The 10,849-nt window shown below is 40.8% G+C and overlaps 1 protein-coding gene across 6 annotated transcripts in view; it reads right to left on the reverse strand.

The window, feature by feature from the left end:
* The window catches only part of LOC118328823 (myoferlin-like), a 26,123-nt gene that overhangs the window by 12,068 nt on the left and 3,206 nt on the right, over positions 1 to 10,849 (reverse strand). For 4 of the 6 annotated variants that reach the window (XM_035662763.1, XM_035662755.1, XM_035662739.1 and 1 more), the window contains exons 4-25: positions 7,099 to 7,207; positions 6,877 to 6,970; positions 6,614 to 6,780; positions 5,757 to 5,885; positions 5,518 to 5,580; positions 5,376 to 5,426; positions 5,248 to 5,278; positions 4,469 to 4,584; positions 4,230 to 4,356; positions 3,942 to 4,045; positions 3,762 to 3,830; positions 3,611 to 3,654; positions 3,021 to 3,103; positions 2,778 to 2,816; positions 2,337 to 2,461; positions 2,099 to 2,212; positions 1,745 to 1,922; positions 1,505 to 1,629; positions 1,200 to 1,309; positions 886 to 1,078; positions 421 to 576; positions 150 to 281 (exon numbers count right to left, since the gene is read on the reverse strand). In XM_035662763.1, the coding sequence (XP_035518656.1) occupies positions 150 to 281; positions 421 to 576; positions 886 to 1,078; positions 1,200 to 1,309; positions 1,505 to 1,629; positions 1,745 to 1,922; positions 2,099 to 2,212; positions 2,337 to 2,461; positions 2,778 to 2,816; positions 3,021 to 3,103; positions 3,611 to 3,654; positions 3,762 to 3,830; positions 3,942 to 4,045; positions 4,230 to 4,356; positions 4,469 to 4,584; positions 5,248 to 5,278; positions 5,376 to 5,426; positions 5,518 to 5,580; positions 5,757 to 5,885; positions 6,614 to 6,780; positions 6,877 to 6,970; positions 7,099 to 7,207 (2,359 nt within the window). The remainder of the gene's footprint in view (positions 1 to 149; positions 282 to 420; positions 577 to 885; positions 1,079 to 1,199; positions 1,310 to 1,504; positions 1,630 to 1,744; positions 1,923 to 2,098; positions 2,213 to 2,336; positions 2,462 to 2,777; positions 2,817 to 3,020; positions 3,104 to 3,610; positions 3,655 to 3,761; positions 3,831 to 3,941; positions 4,046 to 4,229; positions 4,357 to 4,468; positions 4,585 to 5,247; positions 5,279 to 5,375; positions 5,427 to 5,517; positions 5,581 to 5,756; positions 5,886 to 6,613; positions 6,781 to 6,876; positions 6,971 to 7,098; positions 7,208 to 10,849) is intronic. The other 2 variants (XM_035662779.1, XM_035662747.1) reach the window with 1 other exon arrangement.

Raw genomic sequence — 10,849 nt, forward strand, 5'->3', positions numbered from 1 at the left:
ATACCTATGAATATTATATTCTGCCAATTGATCCTAAATGTTAAACACTGGACCACATTTTACAGTAATACTTTGTGAATATAAAGTATTTATTTATTGTATATTGTGAGAGATATGCTATGGCTATTATATATTTTGGAGTGATATACCAGCTCAGCAAAGACGCTGAAGGTTCCCTCAGAAAAGGAGTTGAACTTCTTCTCTTGTGCAGACAGACCCAGCCACATGTTGACTCTAATCTGAACCGGCACCTTCAGGCCCTTGTTCTTGTCCATTGGGTACTGAGGGGAAGAAAAAACATAATCAGCATAATGAGCATTATTTCAGAGAGATTAATTCCAGTGCAGTACCTTCCAACAACTGCTACCTCGCTGGCACTGAAGTGAACTTTCTAACCTTTCCTTTATTTATTTCTTTTACCTGTAAAAAGACAGTCTGTGTCTTGCCACAGTGTTGTCCACAGGCCTGCTCGCTGTATGTGGAGTAGAGGATCTGGTGAGCAGGGATGCGACTGTAGGCCACCCTCTTCTCACCCCGCAGCATCCAGATGATCACGTCAGGCATGCTGTTCTGGGGCTGGACAAATTGACGGTAAAAACACGTGAACAAATACACAAGTATGGATAGACATGCATTAGACAATAGTAAGCATATTGTTGATTGATCGGGATCAAGCTCCTGACTTGTTTTGAAATGTTGTTGTCATTTCCACAAATTTTGGAAATGTGACAAGGGTTTTGCCTGAGATAGTGTGATTAATCTATGCACTAGGGAACGGCTCTCTCAGAGGCATGTCAGTGAAGAGATAGCTCTCCTTTCACCTCCAAACAATCTTCACTGACAAATTGAAACGCAGCAAAGTGAGTACTTTGTCTTGCTTTGTACCTCCTCAGCCAGCGCTTTAAGTTTCTCCGCCCAGGACTCGATGTCAGACAGAGTGTCGCGGATCTCTCTGGCCTCCTCTCTCATGCGTCTGGCTCCGTCCTTGATGGTGGTCAAAGCGCTGTCTCGCAGCTTCTTCATTTGGATGTCCAGAGATGTCAGATTGGAGCAGCCCTCCAGCTCAGGTGTTGGGAAGCTGGTGGAGGAAATCCACTATGGGTTTACTACTGGTTCATCTGACTTTTTATTCCATTAAAAAGATGCACAAACAACAGAAATGACCTTGCTATATTTTTCAGCGAGGGTTAGTTATTTACCTTTCTAGGTCTTCAATCAGCTGATTGAGCAACTTCAGCCACACCTCTTCTAGTTCAACGTCAGGGACTTTTGCCAAGATGGCAGTTTTAAATGCCTCCAGGTTGGATTGCTGCAACAACAACAAAATAGAGGTGAGGATTACGCCCCTATCTTAAACTTCTATGACTCACATGCACACGCACGTACCAGACATTAGTACAACACAGTATGCTCCAAACCTACATGCAATAAATTATGAACTCTGACTATAACTAAAGCAATCAATCTAACTTTTTGAGGATTACAGAGGATAATGCAGTATTACCAGGCGGTGAGCAATGTAAAGGATGATGTTGACAGTGTCCATACGGTGGCTGATGTCCTCCCAGAAGGAGATAACCACAACCACAGGCTTAGTGTTCGCCCAGGGCAGGTAATAGTAGTGGTTACCTGGAAAGATTATGCACAAATTAAGAGTCCTCTTGATAAGAAAGCGGATTTTAAATGAAAGTTTTAAATGTGTCTTTCATGTGTGAATAGATCAGATAGCAGCTTCCTCACTCACCGTCAAATACAGCACAGCTATACTGCGTGGTGGAGGCCAGTGGTTTGCAGGTGGTGTCCAATTTGTTGCCATAGTTACCGATACTGACCTCAAACTGGATTGGCTCTCCTGGTTCCTGTATCATGGAGGCACTGTGGAAGACTGCACACAGACAGTACTTCCTCCTCCTCTGATACTTCTAATGCAGGGAAGAAAAGAAAATGTTTTACAGGATTATAAAGAAAGGTCTTTGTGGGAAAAACTGAACTAAAAAACTCTCATCAGATCACTTCCCAAATCTTGTGGAACCACACTGCCGTCAAACGGAACCACACTAGTTAAGGTATCACTCAGCGGATAAAAAGGTCACACTACCTGCACCACCAGGATGTCATCGCTGTGGATGCTGTCTATCGTTTTGTCTGCTTTCCCCTCTAGCTTAGTGGACAGCTCGACCAGGACCCTACCCCTGTACGCCACTCCTTCCCCCTGCAGGGACATGGATATGAAACGTTGAGAAACCATTAAAGGGGATGTAGGACGTGGCTAGATGTGAAGAGAAACATGAAAACTGCAGGTGACTGACGACATTCTGAATAGTCTTCACCACTACCTTGCCATAATTGAGATCCTCGTAGGGGTCTGGCAGGCCGGAGAACTCTCTGGGGCTGCCGTACAGGTTGACATAGCAGGGCCCAAACACAGGCAGGAAACCTACTTCAGACTGCCCTGTGTTAGCTGTAGAGAGACAGAAACCGACTTAACTTCTTTGTTGTCTCTTGATGAGACTCGAGTTAAGCTTGGCAAAGCTTTAATGTTAGTATGTCAGTGTTGCTGTATTTGAGGCGGTGGTGACGGACAGACACAGTGAATGCTGGGTAAGCAAGTGGCAGGCACTACGACAACAAAAACGGTTAAACATTTAAATCCTAACACTTAAAAAAACGTCAAAACAGCACAATGCAGCTTTATTAGCAATGTGCACACAGAAGGAGACTTCTTGAGCAAGTTAGCGTGCACAACATGCTTAATGCGAAAAAGAACACAGTTGAACCTTCAAATGACGGCATTTCCCCATTTCCCGCATGTTCATCTATTCCAGGACAAAAAGGACAATTCAAGTACCATTTAGAAGTTAATACAAAAACAGTATAAAAGTAACAGTGGTTTTCAATTGTAAAATGCATTTTTCTCACACAGCAATAAAACAATAAATATCTTAAATGTAAAGGTTATGAACTGTACTGAGGTTTTAACAACAGATTCTAATTACATTTTTATAATTCCAAAATAATACCTTCTATCTCTCCACCAGAGGAGGCTATCTTGGCCAGGTTCAGGTATGTGGTGCCAATAGCATCATTTCCTGTCAAACGATCCCTGCAACAACACACACCTTTAGACTGGATCCACACATAGCACTAAACTTTGTGATAACTGTTAAATAACAAGCAAATTTCATAATGTACTGCTATGCTCTGATTTATCTCTACCTCTATGAAGGAAATATGTGGAATAGAAATACAAATCCCAAATGCATCTACTGGCTCTCAGTTTGGAGTGTGTTTTCAACACCTTCTGAGTTTTTCTAACCTTTCCTCTTGCACTTATTTCCTTTCAGCCTTCCTGGACATGAATTATTGGACTGTTTGTTCACTCAGAAACACACACAATAATGAAAATTAGCTAAGAGGCAGTGCCAACAGGATCCCAGAGCCTGTTATTGAGGGGAAGGGAGGGGAACTGCACAGCCTGAGTCATGGGCTGATACATTATTATTATTATACATTATTACCTTCTCAACTCCAAATACCTAAGGACAGTGTCATTTTATCCTCTTGTTAAACACAAAATGACACAGGCTAAAATCTCTCAAATATGACTTACCAATCAAAGACCGTCAGTTTGACACTCTCACACATCGAGGGGAACTACAGAAAACACAAAAATACAGGTTAAACAACGTGAGACTGAAGTTCACTCATTACTTTCTTACTTTCAGATCAGAATACAGCTTTCCATCCTTAGGACCTCTCACCTTTACTTGAAGGTTCAGTTGTTGGTTCCACTCCGGGTTCGCATTCTTCTCAATGATCTGAGTACACAGCTGCAGAGACGGAAAAACCACACATCAGCATTTCTTCTGTTACACAGCAATGTTATATCCAGTATATTTACATTTAACACTGCAGCTAAAGCGAGACATATGATCAGGAACCTTTCTGCCAGCAAAGCGAGCCTCTAAGAAGGGATCCACTAGGTTCTTCTTGCTTCCATCTCCTCCAAAAATGTCTTTCATGGTTTGGATGAATGCATCATCCACTGAAACAAGGACATATTGGAAGAATTAATTAATCAATTTAATATTTAATTTCACATAATAGTAACAATAATATACATACACATAAAAATGGGATTGTTGGTCAACAGTATTCTTTATGTGCTATATGGTTTAAATGAGCTTTTAATTTACTACAACTATAACAATTACTACAGCTTGTCTTACTCTGGGGAATGTCCTCAGCTCTGAACACCTTCAGAGACAGAGTGGCCCATCGAAGAGTCACACCAGCTGGCAGCAGCAGATTACTCTCTATGTCATCCTGATCGTCATTCGACTCTCTCTTCTCCGCCTACAGTACGCGAGATAGAAAGAACAGGAGAGAGTCCGTGAGGAGAAAGCCAGGGGTGTATATTTACATGTGGAAGAGGAAGCAACATAAGAGAGCTGGGTGCCAGTCGTACCGGAGGCTCATCTCCAGTCCCGACTACAAAGAGGCTGACTTTGAGGTAACCTTTGGCCCCAGAGCTGGAGTCATCTGGGTCGTTCAACAGGAGCCACTTTCTCATAACACAGTGGGCTGCGATAGGACACACACATATAAATACACCACATAAAGATCACGCAGAGTTCATTAATAGAGACAGAGAAGAATGTACAGATAAAAGCACTTCACACCTTGTGCTTTGTGCACATAGTATGTAGCATATACATAGTATTCAGTCTCGCAGTCAGTTTAATAAGTACAAGTTTTATCAATCAGTGTTAAAAACTAAAAACTGAAAATGCAGAAATGCTGTTTTTTCTTTTTGTTTGAACAGTAGATGAACAAAAGAAGTACTGAAAGAAGAAGAACTTTGTCTTTGTTTAACTTTAGCAATGACTGAGTTTGGACCAGTTGCAGGCAGCATAAAACAAACTGTAAACACAACACTGACATATTATCGCTTTTTAAGTTAATATAGCAAAGTTGTTAGCTCGCAGTTGCTTATCACACCAAGCAGTTATGGAGCAACATTATCATTCATTGGGATTCATGTTTCTGGCAACCTGAAAGTTTATTAGTCACGCTCTCTTTTTACCAACTTCTAAGGATAATATTTACTTTGCAGCTGCTAGCCTAAATTAAATGCTGCACTATGTTCATAAGCTGGCCCCTAACTATGACATCCACCAGCCAAACAACAGCATCCTCTGAGTGAATGTAAATAACATACAAATCTGTGGTTTGTGACAAGCTTACCTGGTTCATCATAAACATAACCAACGTCCAACTGCGTGAGAGAACAAAACAAGATCAGCCAGTATTAAAAAAGGCATTAAACACATTCTTTATTAACAATTACGTGAATACTAAATGGGACCAGGTACCTTGAATTCTCCCATGAGACTGTCAGCCCTCAGTGAATAGGAATTATACACCTGCAAAGGAGAGTGCATACATCCACAGTTTATACATTTATACATATTAACAGAGGATGGGACAATCTGTATCGACATACGTGTAACTGACCCGGAAGCTGATGTGCTTATCGAACAGATCCGACGGTAGCATGTGGACATTGTAGAAGAACATCTGCAGGAAAAACAATGAAGATGATTTTAATGAAGATGAACAAAATACAGCCTTGCAGTTTTGGATGGCTTAGCCCTAATCCTTGAAGAATAGAGAGCGGTAGAATCACACGTTTTATTTCCATTTCAAATCACTGTCATCTACCTTTTTTCTGTGTATGAGTTACGTGAGAGTACCTCATCAAAGAAGGGGTTGTTTCCCCTCTTGATCCTTGTCCTGTGAGTCTGTCCGCACACATTAACCTTCACCACTGGTTTGATGTTGTTGCCTGACAGCTGACGGGCCTCAATGATCCGGACGCGAATCTGAAAGAAACACAGTATCAGTGTGGATGAATGTCTATAGCTTTGATTTTATGAGAGCATCCAATTCTGACCAAGATTACCTCAGTTCATTCATATATACTGTAGACTTACAGATAGATAACCTGAGGAATAACTGTTGTGGCCAACTAACCTAAAATTGACATTTAAGATAAATATCTTGAGATGGAAAATGTATTTATCCTTGCAGAATAGAGTATTTTCCTGTCATTCATGCCAAAAACGCCATAAAACTTGATTCTTGTTGCAGGCTTTTCAGACGTCCAGACCATTTTAAACATGCCAAAGAATAACAAAGAATGAAAGTAGCCTATGGAAAAACAATCAGTTATTTTGAGAATCATGCTTGGTTGTGGTAGTCTTATCCTCAACCACAAGCATCTATTGTAAGAATACAGGAATAACTTTGAAGACAGCAGTAATCCCCACAAACAGTAAGAGGGAGAGGCTGAAAGCAACTCACACTAGGGTTGGCTCATTTTTCTACAAACAATAATGTATGGCATCAAAATAATTTTAAAAAATCTCTAACAAATCCTACACATAAGAGCTTGAAGTGCTTGATTTGAAGCCAAACAAAAAAAAAAGTTCTGTTCTTGATCTGCATATTAAACATTTTTATTGGTGCAGTATTTGCGCTGCTGAAGTAAGTAATCTTAAAAACAGTCTGATTATATAAAGATCAATTAAAGTTGTCTCTTTACACTGACCTGGAAGTCCTGAGGTTTATCGACGAGTCGGTAGCGATTTTGTGACCTGGCCAGCTGCTGACGGAGGTTCGTAGTCTGACCAGGGGACGAGGGAGTTCCTGCAGAACCACTTTGGCCGCCATCTGGTAGAGTCTCATTACCCTCATCCCCACCACCTCCTCCACCACCTAACCACCAGAAAAACAAAATGATCACACATCACCTGACGTGACTCTAATCAATCAAATATCTTCACTGCATCATTGAGAATTACATGAACATACCAGCATCCACTGTGGCGTCTCCTGCTTGAGGGTCATTGGGGTTTGGTGCAGCATTGGCTGGAGGATCATAGCCAACCACAAGGTTGATTATAGCCTGGAAAGAAATAGTTGGTTGGTATATTATTTGTATTTATTTCCTTTAAAAAGGAAGATAGTCTTCCTGTTGCTTCAATTGTTTGATCCATAAAGAAAAAAATAAAAAATAAAAAAATAAAAACTTACTCCAATACTCTGTCCATTTTCATTGACCAAAGAAACATTTCTGGATGGTAGTGATCTCACTTGACCAGAGGCGAGGTCTCTCAAAGAGATTTTGGTTGACCCAAGGAATCTGGAAACATTACAGACAGAAATCGATTTGTATCCACTATCAGATACTGTAACTTTATTGGTATATAACATGTGTCTATGGAGAATCTGCTTGGTAACAATTTTGCACTGATTTGGTAAGGCAAAACTCCGGCTGCCATTCTACCCAGCCAACATATCAATGATCTGGTTACAGACCACACAGAAACGAAATGCTGTATGCGTGCTCAGTGACAGTCACATACACAAAAGGGGAATATAGCAGGTCACCACCCAGAGCTAACAAACCCTGCCTGCTCAGACAAACAAACGCACCCCTTGAGCCAGCATACAGTCATGCCGCACAGAAGCGACCAACCAGTGATTCAGGATGGGTTTAGATCATCACTGACTTTCTCAAGACAGAACTTAACAGAAATTAACCAATTTGTCCATTTCTTTCCATTTGCCAACCATTCAACAACAGAACCAGGGATATTTATGGAAGTGTTAAACTAGACCACCTATTATATTCCAATTGTCAAATAACAATACGGTTAACTTCATGAGATACTGTCACTGAAACTGGAATTAAAACCAATGTATCATACACTGAGTACACTATAGCAGTTCTTTGCCTCTGTGAATGAGTCACAAACATTTTTACTTAAGGAATGTTAAGTACATTTCCTGAGAAATGAAGTAATCATTAACATTTTAATGATAAAAGCAAATTAATCTAGCTAATAGCTCCCAAGAGAAGGCTGTGAGTAACACAGATAAAGATGAACTTGATATGAGAGCTGCATGGCTTAAGCCTTGAAATGTGCAGTGAAATGTGTAATCACATTCCTCTGTCAACTCTTTAGACATTTCAAGGACAATGTTAAATGAAAGAAGAAACATCAAGTGTCCGTCTATGTGAGAGCTGACTACTATAAATACTGGACTATTTTGTTATACAAGCACAGTCGTATCTTCAGCAGTCTTTCCGTGCAGTGTTAGTTGAAAACTTCCTCCAAAGCTGTTTGTTATTGCTTGGGGTTTATCGTTGTGTCTGTTTCAGTGTGCTGCCAGAAACTACACAGGTTAATGTGCGGCGTGTCTTCGCTCAGGCGCTTACAATTAAATATTAGAGCAACGACACACCATTAACTCTCAGAATATGTCTCAAATGTTGCAGCCGAACCATTAGGCATCTGGACAACACACACACACACACACACACACACACACACACTTTAATAAACAAGCAGTCGTGCAATAAATCCAAAATCGTGAAGGCTGGGGTACACTGGCAGGTGTTTCTATTATTTTTTCCACCCCACTGATATCAATGAAGGTTTGCTAACTAACACAAACACCTTCAATACAGTTCAACAGTAACACAAAATGCCAGCCCTCCCCTAAAATCATCATATACAGGTTAATCAACACTAAAAGTTCCAACAAAAACTTGAACACTATAACCTTCATGAAGATTGTACTGCAGGACTGTAGTAGACTGCATTAGTTTTTAGTTAGGTGTACCTCAAACTGCATAGAATAATGTTCACTGTATTGTGTCCAAAGTAACACTGTAGGAAATGGAGTGCAGTGCATCATACATTATTCTTTGGGTGGACTGAGTCATTATTTTGGCAGCGTTTCTGACAGGAGGAATTTTAGCAAGACAGAATCGCTCACTGACTCACAGAGGACCCTAGATTAAAATTACACCACTGCAGGCTCATAAATCAGATACATCCGAGACTGACCAGAACTTAAAGCTTTCAATTGGACCCAAGTATTAAAAATTATGTATCCGCCCCCCCCCCCCACAAATGTTTACTTGGAGATGGAAAATGTAATGAGACAAAGACAACCACTGTGTAATTTGAACCTGACTTCTATCAGGAAAGCATTTCTTTAAACATAACATTTTATTGATCAATACAGCAAAGTAAGACACATGAATAATTGAATGTACTATATACACAGTTACCCAGACAAACTACACAACTACACATATAGTTGGACAGAGTTTCGTTGGGAGGAGAAACGATGGAGGGTTATTGTTTTGGCTGCACTCAGTGCTCTACATCAGGAAGTAGGCTGACACAGGGGTTCTCCAGGGAGTCCGTGACTCTGTAAACCTGGTATGTAGCCTCAAATCTGACTGGGAGACCAACAATGCTTATGTGTGGATTTCCAATGGCCTCTCAGCAATAACGTTAATAGGATTTGGACTTCAAAGGAGTGGCTTCAGGTAGGATGTGACTGACATGGGACTGTCTGACGATGGAGTTTTGCCCAATTCTGCCAACACCTGGGTTTTTCATTTGACTGCTTTTGGACAAGAGCATTCAAATATGAAACAGATTAAGTTATACAGTAGATATGATAGCATGCTATCAAAACCTGACTCACAGGGACACTAGCCTGAACATGTTCCAAATGTATGGTACAATCATTACAGTCCTATACTGTATATATTGTGAACAGAATATTGAGGACATGCTTTGACTGATTGTTTTCCATGTAAACACACAATGGAATCACCAAAACAGTGTGTGACCATTGCCAAGTCCTGGTGAGTCACAGGGGAACAGCCCACTTCAGCTGTTCATTTCCCCCATGTCCAAACAATTACAACTAACCACGGACAAGGTGACAGTGTGCAGTTATTAATGGATGTAGATACAGTTGTCCCTTTGTCAGGATGTTAAAGCCTCCTATAGTCAGTGGAACAAAAGACAGCAGTGCTTCTTGCCACCTGACTTGAAGTCATGAACAAACAAGTTCAACTCTTTGGCCTTTCCACATGTCCTGTTACGAGAAAAGTTCTTCACCTATCCATGAAGGGAAGAGTGACTTTCAACACACGCAGCTTCACAAGCTTTTCAGGCATTTCAGCTCAAAAAAGTTAACTCCCTCGGCCTGTCGTAATTAATTTCCTTTAATATTTCATAAACAAGGTTGCTGAAAGTAGGTGAAATATTTGTGCAGACCCACTGACGTCTGTGTCTGTGTTTTATAAGACAGGAAAGGAAATGAAACAATACTGAGGTTCTTATGTGAAAGCTTTTTTACAGCCATATCTCTGGGTTTTACCCACATTTTACCCTCCCATTTGTGCTGAACAAGTTAATATTTAATGATCATATTTAAGTGGCCATTTCATTATCATGTTCATGTTGTCTAACTTCCAACCATACAATGACTTCTAAAAAGTTCTGTAGCCCTGTTGTACGACTTCACACTGTATTCCTCTATGAAAGTTGGATAAAAACACGCATGCATGCAAAAGAAATGCATCAGGGGATTAATTTTTTAAAGATTAACTCCTTGTCTGTCTAGATACTTTTAACTGTATTCATTTTTAGCCAGACTCGCAGTGTGGCTTTAGGGACGATAACGTCGGTCTGTCGATCAGTCCGCCAGTTTGGTCCGGAGAGAAATCTCTCAATAGCTATTAGACGGATTGCTGTGAAATTTGGTACAGATATTCACGATCCCCAGAGTTAGTCAGTTTTGTGATCCCCTGACTTTCATAAATGTTAGCATGCTAGCATTACCCAGTAAACCTCAGCATGTCAGCACTGTCATTGTTAGCATGCGGATTAGGGGAGGGAGAGGGAGAGGGAGGGAGAGGGAGAGAGGGAGAGGGAGGGAGAGAGAGGGAGAGGGAGGGAGAGAGAGGGAG

The sequence above is a fragment of the Morone saxatilis genome, unplaced genomic scaffold, assembly GCF_004916995.1.
Source record: "Morone saxatilis isolate NCDOM2014 unplaced genomic scaffold, NCSU_SB_2.0 Contig1, whole genome shotgun sequence".
In the NCBI taxonomy this organism is placed as follows: Eukaryota; Metazoa; Chordata; class Actinopteri; family Moronidae; genus Morone; species Morone saxatilis.